The 17989-nt window shown below is 54.0% G+C and overlaps 1 protein-coding gene across 6 annotated transcripts in view; it reads left to right on the forward strand.

Moving 5' to 3' along the window:
* The window catches only part of DAPK1 (death associated protein kinase 1), a 176575-nt gene that overhangs the window by 147335 nt on the left and 11251 nt on the right, over positions 1 to 17989 (forward strand). For all 6 annotated transcript variants that reach the window (XM_045780877.2, XM_045780879.2, XM_045780876.2 and 3 more), the window contains 3 exons: positions 2 to 79; positions 11752 to 11974; positions 16805 to 16993. In XM_045780877.2, coding sequence (XP_045636833.2) covers positions 2 to 79; positions 11752 to 11974; positions 16805 to 16993 — 490 coding nt within the window. The remainder of the gene's footprint in view (position 1; positions 80 to 11751; positions 11975 to 16804; positions 16994 to 17989) is intronic.

The raw sequence follows: 17989 nt of genomic DNA on the forward strand, positions 1-17989 counted from the left end.
GGACGGGAAGACAGCAGAAGAGCTTGCTAAATCAGAACAGCACGAACACGTAGCAGGTCTGCTTGCAAGACTCCGAAAGGTGAGAAATTCTGCTTATCAGTCTGAAATTGTTTTTATGTGAAAAATTCTTTTTCTTTGTAAACAATGAGATGAACAAAATGAGGTTTTGGACACACAGGCTGTAGGAAAGGCATCGCTCCCTGTCCTGTGGTTTGCACACAGTTACCGTCAATGTATCAGACACCTGTCAGTTTCTTCTTCTGTGTTTGGACTCGGACATCATTTGGCCTCCTTACAGTTTCTGTGCCTGGTTTCCCTCCTCCCGCCCCTTCTGTAATAACTGTTCCCATAAAGTAGACCGGAAATGAGAAAGCTGACTGCTTCTTTCCTTCTGAATGTGAGCTCCAGGACATCACATGATATGCTCGGGGTTAGGACACACTGTTGCTCTAAGGTTTAAGGAAACAGGGCAAATATAAGCAAATGCAGGGGTGTCTTTCCAGCCCACATCACAGCAGTGTGTGTCAAGAGTCTTCAAAAGACTCACACCCTTTAAGGTAGGAACTCTTGCCTAGGACTCTATCCTAAAGAAATGAAAGAAATGCAGGAAATAGTGTTTTATGCTAACAGATGTTCATTGAGTATTATTTATAATACAGTAATAAAAATCAGAAATGTCTGATGACCAACAGTAATGTCTAGCAAATTGCTGTACAGCTATAGGATAGTACTGTTTTTGACCACTAAAATGTTTTTGAAGAGGTTTTAGCAGGAAGAGTTTAATGCTTAGGATATTCCAGGGCTTCAAAGCAGAAGATAAATGATATGTACGCCCATTATAATCCCTCCTGTGTTTTTAAAACGTGCATAAAAAGAAAGTAGTAACAGTGGTGTTTTGGGATTTTGGCACCACCCAGGGAACATTTGGCAGTGTCTGAAGACACTTTGAGTTGTCACGGACTGGGGAAGGCGATCCTTGCAGAGACCAGAGAGAGAAGCGCTCAGGACCTTGCAGGGCACAGGACAGCCCCGCACAGTAGAGAATTGTCTAGTCCTAACTTCTTGCATTAAACAGGACTGCATTTTTTCCTAGTTCCATATAATGTAGGTGACCCTTGAACAACACAGGTTCGAACTGTGCAGGTCTGCCTCTATGCAAATCTATGGTCCCTTCCTTCTGATTTTCTTACTAACATTTCCTTTTCTCTAACTTACCTTATTGTAAGAATACAGTGTGTAGTCCATATAAACATACAAAATGCATGTTAATCACCTGTTTATGGTCCCGGGAAGGCTTCTGGTCAAACAGTAGCTTGTTAGTAATTAAGTTTTGGGGGAGTCAAAGATACATCTGGATTTTCAACCGTGTGGGGGTTCAGCACTCATAATGCCTGTGTTGTTCAAGGGCCAACTGTAATCATGTAACAATTTTTTGAAAACAAACTTTCAAGAGATGAAAAAACAGCCCAATTTCAGTGCTCAATGGAAACGTATTATCCAAAATAAGCTCCAGGTATCCCCCAGAAGTCCCGCCACATAAACTGCAAAGTGCCCTGGGAGGGGGATCCCCTCTTACCCTCCACAGCTACTGAGAGTCTGAATTTTCCTAGGGGTCCCAGGGTCTGGCTGTGGTTGGGGAGGGGACACGGGTGGGAGTAGTTAGCTTTCCCAGTGCCTGGAGTTGAGCTGGGAGATAACGCATCTTGACACCTTTGTGACTTGGAGTCCGTGAACTGGCTACAAAGGTACTGGGAAGAGAGATGTCCCAGGCCACTGCAGGGATTCATTGTGCCTTTCCTTCTGGAAATTCCAGGAGGAGAACAGTCTGGGAAAAAATGTCCCTCGCCATACGCGTTCTTGCAGGGAATGCGTGCGTTAGCTGTGGACTTGTTCTCCCACCTGCACCGCCGCCCACTGTCTCACTGTGGGGGAGAGTTTGGGCAAGACAAACAAGGGAAAGTGTTTTTGCTTACGAAGGGGGTGGAGCCTGAGAGTCACTGTCAGCAAATCAACAAGGAACTTTCACATAAAGTCTCCTAATCTTTAAATTTCTCTTAACTTGAAGCAGTATGTCTGCCAGCACATGGAAGAATGGAGCAGTGTGCAACACGGCAACAGGCCACCTTGGCTCAAGTGTTTGCAGCCTTTGACTTTGGGTGGATTTGATAGCCAGGTGCCCTGCATTTGAGGGCAGAGACTTATGTTTATTTTATTTAGTTATTGATTTGAAAGAGAGAGAGAGAGAGAGAGAGAGAATGCTCACGTGAGCAGGGGGAGGGGCAGCGAGAGGAGAGAAGCAGACTCCCTGCTGACTGTGGAGTCTGATGGGGGCGCTCGATCTCATGATCCTGGGATCATGACCTGAGCCAAAATCAGGGGTTGGACGTTTAACCGACGGAGCCACCCAGGCACCCCCATAGAGGCTTACATTTACAGGCAAGCGGTCGCAAGACAAGGGCAGTTTTAAGTCAGTTACTAGTGACAGTGGCCATCTACAGGGAAAAGAACCTGACGTGGAGTCTGGCCTCCCCCGTGGCTCGATGAGGATGCACTTTTCCTGTTACTTATCAGATCTCTCTCTTACAGCCCACTGGGGGAGGGAGAGATTCCATTAGGCCGAACACCTTACAAGTGCATACACGTGCTGGGTCAGGGATTCTCGGGTTCCCCCCATTCCACAGAGGACGACTGGGACCCACACCCCACTCCGGGCGCCACCACCCGAATCTGAGTGCCAGCGTCGCCCCTGCTGTGTGTGGGCTCAACAGTCCCAGCCAGCATGCTTCTCACAGTGAGGCGTCTGGCAGATCTTTCTCGGCTTGGAGTGCTGCTTACCCTCTTATAGACTTCGCACAGAGCCCGGACCCCGGGAAGGGGCGGCCACTCGTTTTTAAGCAGAAATCAATGGCAGACCATGAGCCGCACTCGGCTGGGGGGTCACCAGGGAGACATCATCCTCGGGCAGAGTGACACAGCTTTCCCTTGGGCTGTGCTGTGTTTAACTGCCCGTCTCCCCTTTAGGAAAGGTCCATGCTTTTATTTAAAAGTGGATTGCCAGGCTGGGTGCAAAGCCAGGTCATTGCAATGATGGGTCTGAAACAGTCAGTAAAGCCCAGACAGAGGACAGGAAGGACAAGCCCTGATGTGACGGCCGAGGTGGGATCAGACTGGTGGGGTTAAAGTGCTTTCTCCCTTAATCTGCTCCCAGATTCCCTGCCCTGTGCTTACATTGCTTTTGTAATTGGAAGTATAAACACAGAGAAGCTTGTGTGGTGCTAATGCTGACCCCCTGCGCCCAGGGGAGCTGGCTAGCTGTTCTCCAGCCTAGAATCTTTACATCGGGATAGGCAGGCTCTTGCACTGTCCCAGTTTCAGGTTCCTTTATTCTGTCTCACCGATTGGCACCCCTGTGTTTTGGTGCCTAGACTGCTAAAAGAAGGATGGGATAGAGAATATTCCAATGTCTAGTATTTTACCATTATCCTGGGATTGTTCTCTAAGGAGAGGTCAAGGCAAAGAAAAATCATTTTAATTCCTGTGAGCAAAGGACATCGTTCCTGTTGGTGCCCTGAATGCACAGAGGCAAAATCTAAAGTGGTGACCGAGGGCCCAGACTCGGGCGTCAGACGGCTCCGGCTCAAATCCCAGCACTGCTACCTTCTAGCAGCTCTGTGCCTCAGTTTCCTGTTCCTCAAATGGTGTAATTATTGTGCTCCCCTGTGGTATGGCGGCAATGTAAATGACGCCTTTAGAACAGCGTCTGCACACAGTAAGCACCACGTGTTGGCTCTTGTTGCTGTCCTGCAGACCCCTCCCTGAGTCCCCAGGGAGACATAAAGATTTCCCTGTGATGGCCCGTCCTGTGGTCCAGCGCCCAGGAGCAGATGTGGGTGTGTCTACAAGGCCCCCGGCAGCTGTGGCAGGACAGCCGTCCTTCAGTCCTGGAGGTCATTTTAGGACATCCCGGACATGGAGCTGTTCCTGAAGGAAAGACGGGCTCACTGAGGCTGAGCAGAGCTCATTAGCTCAGCGCCCACATTCAGGCCTGAAATAGAAATGTCCGCTTCCTGTGCCCTCAGTGGGCTCTGGGCGTCCGTGCTGATTCCTCCCAGCCTTGGGGAGGGGGTCCTTCCCCCGTGTTGAGCTCACTTGCTGTGTGGTGAGCTCCGATCTCCTTCCCGGGGTCACCAGGGCCTGCTCGTTCAGGAGAATCTCCTGGACTCCGTGGTCAATGCGACTCGAGAGGTTGTTTGCCTCAGTCGTTCCCTCAGGGGGCTCTAGACCCCAGCTTCCTGATGAGCCAGAGAGGGAGGAGTTGGCTGCCATGTGTTTCTAACCACATTCTTTTTTTTTTTTTAAGATTTTATTTATTTATTTGCGGGGGGGGGGGGGTTAGCGCGCACAAGCAGGGAGAGAGGCAGGCAGCGGGAGAAGCAGGTTCTCTGTGGAGCAGGGAGCCTGATGTGGGGCTCGATTCCAGGACCCTGGGATCATGACCTGGGCTGAAGGCAGACGCTCAACCGACTGAGCCACCCAGGTGTCCCTCTAACCACATCTTTTTTTTTTTTTTTTTTTTTTTTTTTTACATAAATGAATCTCCCAATAAGCAGCTGCTTGTGGCTTGGGGACACGCAGTACAGGCATCTGGTTCCTGAAAGTACTGAGTTGTCGCAGGAGCGACCCTGGGGAATGGTCAGCAAGGACTCGTGGTAGGTGGTCCCAGGGGCAGGCACTCCCCGCAGAGAAGGCAAGGCAGTAGACCTGTTTCAGTTGTAACTGACGTCACGTGGCCGAGGAGCGTAATCACAACCGGTAAAGACACAGAAGGGAAGGGAAGAGGGCAGTTTCTACTTAGGAGCCTCTTGTCCCCATTTCCTTCCCATTCATTTCCTCCTGGATGTTCCCCCTGTTTCTCTCCAGGGTGGGGTGGGCATTTTGGGGTGGGGGGACTTCCTGTCCTTGCAGGCCTTGTGGACCCTCCAAGCAGCTCATATCATAGCCTTCCCTCCCCCATTCATTGTGAAATAAAAAAAATCACCTCTATGCATTTCCTGACATGCCCTGGGGGGAGCCGCCCTCCATAAGACCCCCTCATATGGATCCTGAACACATTCCTGGGGAGAAGTCTGTGTCTGCACAGCCAGGGGTGGCCTTACCTTGCCTTGCCATTCCATAGGCTTCCAGGTGGGCCTGATTAGCAACAGAAACGCCCCCTTGTCTGCACCTCGAATCAGTTGACAAGTCTAAGAAGGTCCCCTAAGGAAGCCATGGGACTCCCTGTTCCAGAAACACAACCACAGTCATCTTGTTGGCCTGCAGGGGGCAGCAGAGCACTGGCCGGAGCAGAGTGAGAGACTCCCTGGGTCCTTAGCGCCAGGGGCCTGACCCTGGGGAGAGGAGACCTTGCCCCCAGTGCGTCTGGGCAGGGTGGGGGTGAGGGTGGCCGAGGCCAGAGCTTGTGGGGGCGGGAGGAACACGGGGCAGGTCTGAGCTGGGCGAGGTACGTTCCCCCAGTTCCCCGCGAAGTGAGTGGGGGCAGGGGTGTGCGGGAGCCCCTGGTGCTGTCCCGAGGAGCCCACCACATTGCTCAGTCTCCTGACATTGGGGGCTTGATTGTCCTTCCAAATAGATTTCCATAAGCTGATATTAAAATAGTTGCTTTTCTTACGCCTAAGATGAGACAGTGGAGAAAGGTGCCTAAGAATACTTTGGGAAATAGAAGGAAGAGTTTGTCCAGAATTTAAAATTCAGCACAGGTAAGCTACATTTGCATAATTAAGAGTTGCGGCTCCTCTCTTGCTGGGTCTGACTGCAGGGGAAGCCACATCACCTCAGCTTGCTCTTATCTGGCTTTGCCAGATTGCCCATGGTCTTCCCTGTCAATCCGCTGATGTTCAGTCCTGTTTGCGGATGAGAACATGAAGCTAAATTGCCAGGGGCAAAGGTGCAGGAAGAAAGTTAACTAGAAACCAGGATTCACCAGGGTGTCAAAGAGCAATGCAGTTACCAAATAATATTCATTTAAAAAAGATTCACAGTGTCTAGATATGCTAAGAACCGTTCTACGCACAGGAGAGACCACAGTGAACAAGAGGCAAGATTCAGGCTAGAAACAAATAAGAAAAATGCCAGATGGGGTAAGTCAGGGGTTGGCAGACAATGGCCTGGGAGCCATAGTCAGCCCACCATCTGTTTTTGTAAATAAAGCTTTATTGGAACACAGCCATACCCCTTGATTTCCTACTGTCTATCGCTGATTTCTGGATACAGGAGAGATCACCTGGCCCTTCATAGAGGATTGCTGCCCCTGCTATATGTGCAGGGATGAAAACAGGGTGAAATAAGAGAAGGGAGGTGGGTTACTTTCCATCCACTGCTCAGGGGACACCTCTCTGCTGGTGACATTTAAACCAACACAGGAAATATTGGAGAGGGAGGCAGCCAGAGGGGGCGCTGGGGGAAAGCAGAGGGAATAGTGAGTGCAAAGGGCCTGGGGCAGTAGAGAACTGGGTGTGTCTCAGGAACCAGACCAAAAGGAGGGGGGAGGAGTCTGGCACTGAGGCTTGAGCAAGGGGCTCTTGGGGAGAACCCTGCCCCAATCAGAGAGGTAGGCGGCTTGTCAAACCTAGGTCAGGAGACTGGGTTTGGTCCAGCTGTGTTCAGCAGGTAGGAGGGAGCAAGACCTGACTCTGATTTGGGGACTTTGCTTCTGACTGCCCAGAGAGACCAGGTCGAAGGTGGTCTTGGCAGCCAGGTGAAATCTGACATCATTCGGACGGGCTGTCCAGGCTTGTTACTTTGTGAGTGGTGGGCAGGATGCAAACGGAGGCTCCCATCCCTGGGTAAATATTTAAAGTATAAAGGTAAAGCAAACAAATAGGGAAGCTATGTTCTACCTCCGACTTACACAAATACACTTTCCGACCCCCTGGAAGGCGGGACTGGTTTAGAATTTGCATTCCTCAGGTTCTCTGCCGCTTTCCCATTTCCTGAGCCTGGCAGCCCTGCCTGCAGGAGGCCCACAGCCATGGACTCTCCAGGCCTCACCTCTGCAGCCAGCCACACCTACCTGCCTGGGGCTGGCTGGGAGGGTCTGGGAGGGGGGGGGGTGGATGGATATACACAGGAGACTATTTAGAGGCAGGAGCCAGAATTTAGGAAACACCATGGTCCCAGCTCCTCATTCCCCAGGTATCACTGCTGGGAGAGTCTGATCAGGTGGTGCTTTGTGGCCAACCGGGGCGCAGGTGCTCTTGGAACTCCTGGTAGATGGAGATCCCAGATGGACTTGTGTGCTCCCTCCTAAGAAATCGGTATTCTACCGCCTTCAGAGCAAGCCAGGACCCACTCACTATCCTCCTCAGACCTTCTCTGCATCAAAACCCCAGTCAGGTTGCTGGCAGCCCCTTTCCCCAGACACTGGTCTGGGCCCCCACGGGTCCCTGTGCCGCCACCTAGTGGTGATGGGAGAAAATGCGCTGCCCATCAGCAGTCTGGGAGAGATTTCAGGACCTTCTTTGTACTTCTTCTTTTTTTTTTTTTTTTTTAAGATTTTATTTATTTATCTGACAGAGATAGAGACAGCCAGCGAAAGGGGGAACACAAGCAGGGGGAGTGGGAGAGGAAGAAGCAGGCTCATAGCGGAGGAGCCCGATGTGGGGCTCGATCCCATAACGCCGGGATCACGCCCTGAGCCGAAGGCAGACGCTTAACCGCTGTGCCCCCCAGGCGCCCCCTTCTTTGTACTTCTAAATCAAAATCAGCTGTGTTCAGATTCTCCAAGGCTGTCTGTGAGCAGGAAGAGGGATCATCCTGCAGGACCAGGTCAGGTCTCCTTAGAGAGGAGAAGACTCCTGTTCTGCTGTCTTGCCTTATGGCAGATCTGAGATCTGTCCATCTTGATGGGAAGAACTGTTTCCACGCTTATCTTCCCAAAGACAAGATGAAGGGTGGATGAGTCAGTCCCAGGCAAGGCCAGCAGGGTGGGGGCTCATCTACGCAGGGGAAGCGGAGAGGACCACCAGCAAGGGCCTTTATGGGGGATCACGGTGGGGTATAAAAGGAATGTCATTAGCATTTGAGTGTCACTGGGTTAAATTTGGGGGTAAAGACATGGCTTACCTTATCACCCTGATATGCCTGGGCCACTGCTCAAAGCCTATTTGTGGGGATGTGGAGGCAGCAGGAAAATAAGAGTGTTAAAGGTCACGATACAGCTACTCAACAGGATTCTTGCCAAAGGCAGGCCAGGCAGGGGACCACATATCAGGGAGGGATGAGAAATTTCATTACATAGGAAGGAGCAGAGTTTTTACTAAACTGACCAGGCAGGATTCTTGCTAAAATGGAACTAACTTGGCCAAGGACAAGGCCCAAGTTCAGAGCCTTGACACAAAGCACTTCGACTAGAGTTAGGACAAAAAGAGTCTTTGTCCCCACCTGCCTCTGTCCTGGGGCTGGCCCAGGAGTCAGGCAAGCACATTGTCAGCAGCTTCTGGCCCCCACTACCCTGCGTGGAATTCAAAGGAGTGAATTATACTCAGGCAAGGGCAGCGCTGAGCAAGGCATAGACACGAAGCCCCCCAGCTGCCAGGAACACGCCAGCCGTGGGTCGGAGAAGCTTCTGGAAGCGTGCTGGGGCAGCAGCAATGCCCCATGGTTACCATGCCTCTAGTCTCCTCAGAGTGCAAGGGCCTGAGGAGCTCAGGCAGAGGGGACAAACATACCCTCAGTCCTGCACACAGGACAGATGTGGTGGCCAAAGTCAAGGTGCCAAGATCCACAAGGCATAAGGGCAGAAAAGGGCCATGAGCCAATTAAAATGGCACAGTGCACCCAGGACCCAGCAGTTTGATTACAGGCAGAAGCAGGTTTTCTGCCTTTCCCTTGTCCCAGGAGAAGGAGACACTGGCTTCACACAAAGAACTGGTGTGTTAGTAAGTTGTGTCGTCACCAAATAGGTGGCGAATGTTGTGATCTACTCGGCGAGACTCGTGGACGGTGATGCTCACAGGATGGGGTGACTGTAGCTCAGACCCTTCCCGTGCAGGGGAGGTGGGAGCCGGGCCTGATTTAAAGGGAAGGGAGAGGAAGGGCTGGCCTTGAGGGTTGACTTAGAGTGAGGGGAGGCAGATGTGCTTCAGGGGGTCGAGGGCTTATCTGCAGTAGTATCCGGCATCGAGGAGAAATCCAGCGAGTGCCCCAATTCTTCCAGCCTGGTCGGCAGCATGAGTAACTGTCAGAACAGACCATCTCCAGCCTCTGCGCTGACCTGGGTCAGAATCCAGGGCAATTGCTGGCAAGATCCAGCTCTCTCCCTCCCCGGCAGCACTTTGTGTCTGAACCTACCGAGATTTGAGGTTCAAGGAGAAACCGGAATAAGGACAACCTCATGCTTTACAGAGCACTGCGTGGGGTGCGGTTTGTGACCCCAGCCCACCCAGCAACACCGGCCACACACCCTTGCCCATGCCCCCTTTCCTCACCCGAATGAAGTTCACAGGAGACAAGTCCCTGCAGAGGTGGTTTTAGTGAATGGGACGCCCTCCCTGTAACAGAACAAAGACATCAAAGGAAATATCTATAGTGAAATAATACGTGTTTCAGTGTGTCAGTACCGGGGCCCAGGGCATGAGGGTGCGTAGTGAAATTGGCAGATATGGGGACCCATCCACAGTCACGTAGGCAGTGCCCACAGACGCCCATGCGTCCTGGAGTCTGGGATGGCGTGCGGCCACTGGGGCCGCCTGCTGACCTGATTTGCAGAAGTGAGGGTAGGAGCTCATGAAAGATTATATGTAAATATTTTTACGAGTTTATCGATTGTCTGCATTCTTGGAAATCTCAGTAACTGTTAAACCATACTCTCCAAAACATGCCCTTAAGTCCTAAGGTCACATAATCATAAACAAGTTTTTTCTCTTATATAAGTGCTCAGCAGACACTCAGAGGTCAGGTGGACCCAGGAATCATTACCGTGCAGGACACTCTGTGAACCTGTTTGAACACACAGCACCCACATCCAGGAGCACCCCCAACATCCTGAGCTGAAGCTGTAGCCGCCCATTTCCAGCATGCCCGCTAGGGGGCAGTGTTGCCACGTGGAGAAGGAGAGTCAGGGTCCCACACAGAAATGGGGGAGGGCAGGGAGCCTTCAGCAGAGCTGTCTACAGGTGAGCTTGCTGGGTGGTCAGTGCAGGAAGCCACAGTGGCTGTGCGGGGAGAGAGCAGCAGCAAATCCCCCCTCCTGGGGTTGGAAGTGGATGCAGTGTCCGCCAGACCTGAGGTCACAGGAGACTAAGAGCAGGCAGTTCCCTCTGAGAGGCTCCTGTGGGGTCCCCCGAGTCCTGTCATTTCTAGTGCACTTCTTTACTGAGCACCTCCCTGCCAGGTGCTGGGGACACTGTCCCTCCCCTCAAGTTGGTTCCCGGTCGGGAGGGAAGAGTGTCCCACATCACCCTACAGTCTGACAGGGGCACAATGGGGAACCCCACCTGGGCCAGAGCCTCCTGGGGAGGAATGTTCCTGGAGAGATCCCAGCAGGAGGGGTCCCCTGGATGCATGCAAGTCAATAGGTTAGAGCAGTGGGACCATCCTGGGTCAGGAAAGGAATCCCCCCGCAGCTGCACCCCACAGCTCCAAGGGGCCCCTGTTCTGGAGCTGGGAGTAAGCTGGGGGTGGATAACGAGGCTGCCTGTGGGGCCGGATGGAGCCAGGGGCCACGGGAGTGATGCATCCCTATGCAGCCTCGCGGGGGGATCTCTGGCTGCACAGAGCACCTGCCCGCACCGTCTCGAGCGCTCTTGTTATGTTTGGTGTCAGTGTTCACACGTCTGTGTCTCCCCAGGACATGGATCTGCCCGGGTCTAGACCTTCTTGTTCCCTGCACTGTGTTTAGCCCATGGGCTGCTCCAGAATGTCTGCTGATGAGCGAGTGTGTGAGTCTGTGAATTCTCCTGCTTCTCCCTGCAGGGCTGAGAGGGAGGACAGCGGGAAGGCTATCGGCCCCCCGGCCCTGTCCCAGCATTTGTGTTTGTACTCATGATGCCCTCCTTCTCAGCATCCAGTACCATCACGGTGTCGGGAGGGAACCAGACCCCTCCATGCAGAGGAGCAGGTGTCCCTGGCCCGTCTGACAGGCCACCCCAGGTTCCCTTTTAAATCGACGGCTTCACAGGAGTTACTCCACCCTTCCTCGCGCACCAAAATGCCACGGACCTACGCACATGCGTGGCCACAGAGAGCTGAATTTTGGTTCCAGGGGCTGGGTGGGGAAGGGAGCAGTGACTGCGGATGGCCTTGGGGCTTCCGTAGGTGATGGAAACACTGTGGAACCAGAGAGCCGGGCCAGGCACACACATTGTACACGTAGTAACGCCTGGAGCATCAGTCCTCGTTAAAACGGCTGAAACAGGGAATTGTATGTTACTTGTACTTTACATGAATTTCTTTTGTAGATACAACGGGATAGAACAAAACTCATCAGCACCATGGGTAAGAATCGAGGACCAGGGTTCAGACTTCCAGTTACAAAACAAGTGCCAGGATGTACACGACAGGACCACAGTCAATAACACTGTATTGCATATTTAATAGTTCCTAAGACAGTAGCTCTTAAAACTTCTCATCACAGAGAAATCTCAGATCAAGAAGGACCCGGCGAGAGTGCCAAACCATGAGAATCCGCATCGGCAGTTTGCTCGGAGCCTTCTCTTTACTGTGACTAATTCAGCCCTTTTCCTCCGTGTTTAGGACGCTCACCGGGGACTCTTCATCCAGCAGCTGCGACCCACGCAGACCCTGCAATCCAGAATCAAACTGAAGCTGTTTGGCCACTCGGGCTCTGGGAAGACCACGCTGGTGGAATCTCTCAAGTGTGGGCTGCTGAGAAGCTTCTTCAGGAGACGCCGGCCCAGACTCTCCTCTACCAACTCCACCCGGTTCCCGCCCTCGCCGCTGGCATCCAAGCCGGCAGGTAGGCACCTGCACCCCGGCCCCCGGCTCTCCGCTCGGTGCTTGCTTTTGTGCTGTCTGGTGTCAAGATCTAGTGTGAGTGGTGGCTGTGTGTTGGTTACCTGGCCTGTGGTGACCTGATCTCACTGTCTTGTTGGTTTTAGGGGTGGTCTAGCCCTGGTCTGGGCCCCGTGACCCCCTTCTTGGCCTGCATCGCAGATGGCCCAACAATAGCAAGGCCAGGGCCTCACCGAAATCACGGTCACAGACACAAAGGTCCAAATTGCAAATGCGCAAATCCCAGAATGGTGTCGTGTTCTACTCTAAAATGGTTAATTTGGTGAATTTCATGTTATGTGCACTTTATATGAATTTATTTTAGATACAGTGGGACAGAATAAAACATATCTGCTGTGTGGGTAACAGTCACAGACCAGGGTACTCGCCCTTGAAGACAAAACTCACATGGACAGATACAGGTTCCAGACTATACACATGGAATATTGGCCCCAGGATGGGCTCTCCCCCTTAGGCTTACTTTTTGGAAAGCTGGGCATTCGTAGCACGAGATCATAGCAACAGAATTCGATTCCATCTCTGTGCGTCTTAGCGTTGGCTGGTGATGTTGAAAGGCTCCCTAATGATATCATGGTGGGTTCGTCACGTGGAGCCTGACTGGGAGGCGAGCTCTGCTGTCTTCCGCGTCATCTTAGACACGGTTGTGGGTGGATTCCGTCCAGACCTCCAGCGTGCCTGTCCTTTCCCGCCTCCCCCCACCCTGGGGAGAAGCACCACGAAGAACACTAGGAATTGTGCCATCTGGAATGTTGTTCCTCCCAAGTCCCCCTGAGTGAGGGAAGTACATTTTGCAACAATAAGACTATAACCCTCCAACGAGTTTCCTCAGTCTCAATTTTGAGCAAGGATCCATTTCCTCTACATGATATTACAAGGTGTCCTATCAGTTCCCCACATGGCGAACATGATTTTAAAGTTTCGTTTCCATGTTATCCCTCTCTCCCTGAGGGAGGCTGTCTGGGGAGCATTCTTCGGCGCTGAGGGACTCTTGACTGAGAGTCATGTGCCCTTTTCAACTTCTTTTCTCTGAACGGCAGTGGACGTGACACCGGGGGAAGATGTAAGAACCACAGTGGATTTGTGATTAGTCTGAATACTGTGTTGCTGACACGTAGTGTGAGTACTCTCGGAGCGCAGGAACGGCACAAAATGTGGTACACGCGACACTCGCTGAATCCACACAACAGCCTACAGGGCGTCTCTCCAGCATTTTCCTGGAGCCTAGAGGGGGCGGGGGGGCTGCCCGTCATCACCCAGCTGAGAGTTCACGAGTCTGACTCCTAAGCTAGTGCTTAGTGACGATGCTTACAACTCCCTCTGCAGTAAGGGTATTTTCAGGCACACATTTTCCATTGTCGTCCGTAGTTTTGGCTCAGTTTGGAGATGCAAGATGGCTTTCACCTTCTCTGAAGCCAGTAGTCTTCCAGACTTCATCATGACCTTCAGCCTCTGTGTGGGGGCCAGTCCAGTGTTTCTAGTCTGTGTGTGAGAGACAGAGGTAAAGGGGGAGAGAGACAGAGACAAAGAGATCTATTTAGATCTCTGATCTGGAATTTCTGTAAGTCCTCACTGGGTGTGAAGATTATGCCCCAGGAGCCCAGGAGCTAAACTGAACCAGCCACAGACAGATTCTGTCTCCTGCTCAGCCTTCACCCCTCAGAAGTAATGTCTCCATTCATCTTCCACATCTGGAAGAATCTGGAAGTAGGTTCTTAATAAAATGTGGCTCAGGAAGGCCGTTTTATCAGCCAGGGTCATCAGTGTAGCGGAGTCCCTCAGACAGCGCTTATGGAGACTTGGTCATGGGGCTCAGTGCTAGAAGATTCTGTCAGGATGATGTCCACTCTGAACCAAAGAAGCCGCCCCAGCTACAGTCAGCACAGAGACGGAGCGGGTCTCCTGGGGACGGTGCTTCTCCTGTTTTCTCAACCTCCCTTGGTTCAGAGCTGCGTCTCCAGGCTGAACCCTCAAACCTCTGTCAAGATAACAGGTGAGTAGGGCCCGGCTTCCCTGACGGGACCGGTAGGAAGTAAGCTGCTCTCTCTGGTGTCCCACGTGAGTCCATTCCAGAATCTTCCTGATTTCCCAGCATCCCCGAGGACGCTGGCTTTGCTACCAGAAGGAGCTGAAGGGAGGAACCCCTCAAACTGTACTCCCTTCTCCTGGGAGCAGATGGCCTTGTTCTCTCGGGAGGCACAGCTCTGCTCTCCGTGGTCACTTGTGTGAAAGGAAGTCCCCTCAGGGATTTGCGAGACTGAAGAAAGTGACAAATGCTGGAAAGACACAAGAGAAGGCCAAGAAGACACCCAAAAGATGTCCAGCTGGCAAAGTGGGTGCTCTCCGGAGAAACCACAGTAAGACCTAGAAGCCAGGAAGCGTGGAAAGCAGTGTGTGTGTGGCTGACATGCTCTGTGCTGAGCTGGGTTTGGGTCCTGCACACGTGTCATCTCACTGGATTCTCATGAGTTGTGAGGCTGTGTCATAACCCGCCGCAGAGAGAAGTAACCCGGGGCTCAGAGACATAACGTGTCTGCCTCAGGCTGAGGCTGAAACCCATGACCCGGGTGACTGCCGCGCTGTGTGTTGTGAGTGTTGTGGTGGGAGCGGGGGCGGGGAGGAAATAGGATTAGCAGCCAACATTCACACCTCAGAAGGTTCCACTGAAAAGCTGGATATTGGGTCTCTTGTGGAAAATTGGCAACTTCAGCTACACTGGGGTCACGTTGCTGCCTGAGGCTGGTTAGTGGGGAGGAGGGTGGCTGCCCCAGACAGAGGGGCACGGGCTCTGCATGTCACCCCCTCTCCCCCCAGCCCCCCACCCGGAGTTCCCTAGACCAGGACAGGGGGCTCAGAAGCAGGCTGCCCACCCCCATGTGTGAAATTCTGCCCTGTGACAGAAGTGACCTTTCAGCGGTGCACTGGAGTGTGTGACCCTGGGCTCAGGTACCCCCATCTATGCCAGAGGTGGAGTTCAGTCCCAGATCTGAGGCCCAGAGCCCGGCGGTCTCCCAGCTGCAGTTCAACGTAATCGCCCTGAGGCTGGGGAGAGCTGGGAGCTGCGTCTGCATAGCATGCTCCCTCCTGTTCAGCGAGAGGCAAGCACGCCCTGGGCTAAGGGGGCCCGGCTGGGGCAGCAGCGCGTGGAGCCCGGAGCCTGCCAGGCCTAGAGCAGCCAGCTCACTGGCCACCCTGATGCCCACGGAGCAGTATTAAGACAGTCCTGAGAAAACAGACCATGGTGCACGTGTGAGGGGCCATGAGAGCCTCCCGGGGGGATGGGGTTGGTGGAGGGGTGTGGGTCGGATGGGGTGGCTGTGGCCTCCAGGGAAGGGGGTCTGGTTATGGACACAGCAGCTCTGTCATTGCAGAGAGGCTCTGCTGTGCCTGGGGGCCCGTGCTCTGCTCCCTCCCAGGCCACAGCTCTGGTCCACCGGAGCCCTGCGAGAATGGCCAGGCCTGTTGCCTTTCCCCGGGACAGATGTCCCCGTGGCACAGTGGTATCACCAGACAGCAGGCGGTGGGTTCGCCTTAGACACCTGGCCCTTTGCGCCGTCATCTCCTGAAAATGCAGGAGGGGAAGTGCCGGGCCAGCAGGCAGGACACAGGAGCGGGGGACGTGTGGATGCCGCTGCCTCCGTGTGCAGACCCTCAGGGCCCGTGGGGTCGTCCCCACAAGGCTTGTCTGGCCGCCACGCACATACTCGCTCCGTGGTCCGCAGAGTGGCGTGGCTGTCGCCTTGTGGAGCTGCAGCAGGACGGACACACCCAGAGCAGGGGGGCAGCGGGTGTCCAGGAGGAGCGCTGCAGGGGGGGCTGCCTGCTGTCCCCAGAGAGCGGCCCAGGGGAGGCAGTGTCTCCTGCTCAGGCACAGAGGCCCCTCCTCCAGCGGGCCTGCCGCTTTCCACCACTAGGGGTCAGCACTTAGCAAAAGTTCATGTTTCCCCTCTAGGATTTGGAGTCTCCCTGTGACATCATTACTTTCATGATACTGTATACAAACTCTGTCGGAATGAGGGCTCAGTGGGTTCAGGAATGCCTGTCATTTATCAAATCCTGTCCGCTCTCCCTGGACAAGCCTGGCCTGCTACTGTGTAGACTTGTTTTGCAGTCATCCTGACCCAATCTCATGGACCAGATTGGGACGGCTTCATCTGCATCAGTCAGCATCCCGGTGGGGACAGTAACGGAAGGACAGTGTCGTGGGCAAAAGTCAGGGGAACATCCCACAGACACTGAAGCATCCAGGGCCTGGGACAGAAGGAAGCCATTCCTTCCCCCGGGCGGAAAGACAGAGGAAGATACCCTGTTCCTGAGACAGCTGGAGCCGGGGGAGGGGGGGGGGCGGGGGGGGCGGGGGGTGAAGCCTCTAGGGGGTCTAGAGTCACAGACACACAGCTGGTGTCAGGGAAGCAGCAGGGAGTGAGGGGGGAGGAGGCAGCTGGGCCTTCTCCCCGCAGCCTGTCCAGTGCCTCCTGTTGGCTGACCCCAACCAGAAGCCAAGCAGCAGGGGCGCCCGGGAGATGCAGTCCCTGGGGTCCGCCTCTAGGGCACCGAGCAGTGCAGGAAAGGGCTGTGCGAGGTGCAGCAGGCAGGAAGACTCAAGGCAACGTCCCCGACCCACAGCACAGAGCACACGTGGGGGGCCCACGGCGCCCAGCCCGAAGCAGCAGGGGGTGGGGACGGGAGTGTCCCGGGAAGGGACGAGGCTGGGCCGGGCGGGAGGGGAGCAGGCGCGCAGGCCGCCCTGGTCTCACCGCGTCCCGTCCACCTGCAGTGTCCGTGAGCATCAGCAACCTGTACCCGGGCTGCGAGCACGTGAGCGTGAGGAGCCGCAGCATGATGTTCGAGCCGGGCCTCACCCGAGGGACCCTGGAGGTGTTGGTGGCCCCGCCCCAGCACCCGCACTGCACAGCCGACGACCAGTCCACCAAGGCCATCGACATCCAGAATGCTTATCTGAACGGTACAGTGGCCCACGCGCCGGTGTTTTCCTTTCTTAAAAGCGGAGTGTCCTCCGAGATCCCGGAGCCCAGGTGGCATGTAGCTTAGGGAGAGGAGCAGCCTGTCCTCAGCACCCCTTGCTCACCTGGCTCCTCCCCAGCCCCTTCCCTGCCCCGAGTCCGGCTCCCAGGGCTCCCCCTGCTGGAGGAGCTATGCCTGTGCTCCGGAAGCCTTCACACTGAGGTCTCAGCTGCCAGACCTTGGAGTCCTGTCCCCAGGGGTGCCTGTGCTCCAAGAGGAGGCTGCAGAAGAGCCCTTGGATCTTTCAAAGTAACTGTTGACTCAGAATTTCAGGCCCAAATAAGCACAAGGGGAAGAATTAGGGAAAGGGAGCTTGAAATCCTACGACATAAGTGGTCCTGCCTGGTTGCCCCAGAGGCCAGTGCTTGGGTGGTCACCGTCCTGCTGGGATTGGCCTTGTAGGCCTGGGGGTGCCTACGTGTCTGGATGGTCACTGGGAGGTTCCAGGTGCCTTAGGAACTAAGACACTTCCAAGAAAACCCTCTGTACCCACCGCTCAGGTACGAGAGAGCAACTGCCCCCAACACTAGGGCACACAGCCTTCTACCCTGCTTGACCCTTCCACTGCCCCCCGCTCTGGGTGAGTTTATGGACCCCTCGTCCTCACAGTGCCTTCCACCGCCTTCAGACGCGGAACTGCCAATCAACTGTTGCATCTCTCACCTGTGCACACAGCCTGCTCACTTCTGACCTGGCTGAGCAGGTCGCTTACTCACCTGCGGAAGGGGAATGTAGTCGTTCTTGAACCTACATTCAGTTACATATCTTAGTGACTTTTACATCCAGCATTGGATACCCCGTCATGTTCCAAAAAGAATTGATGCTTATTTGACGATATGGAATCTTACCACATTCGTTCTCACACTGTGAGTTTGTTGATGGGGAACCCGACGTCAGCAGGTGGCTCCGACTCCTTCCTTGTGAGGAATCATCCCTG

Source organism: Ursus americanus, chromosome 34, assembly GCF_024610735.1.
Source record: "Ursus americanus isolate L20-20 chromosome 34, mUrsAme1.1.p, whole genome shotgun sequence".
NCBI lineage: Eukaryota > Metazoa > Chordata > Mammalia > Carnivora > Ursidae > Ursus > Ursus americanus.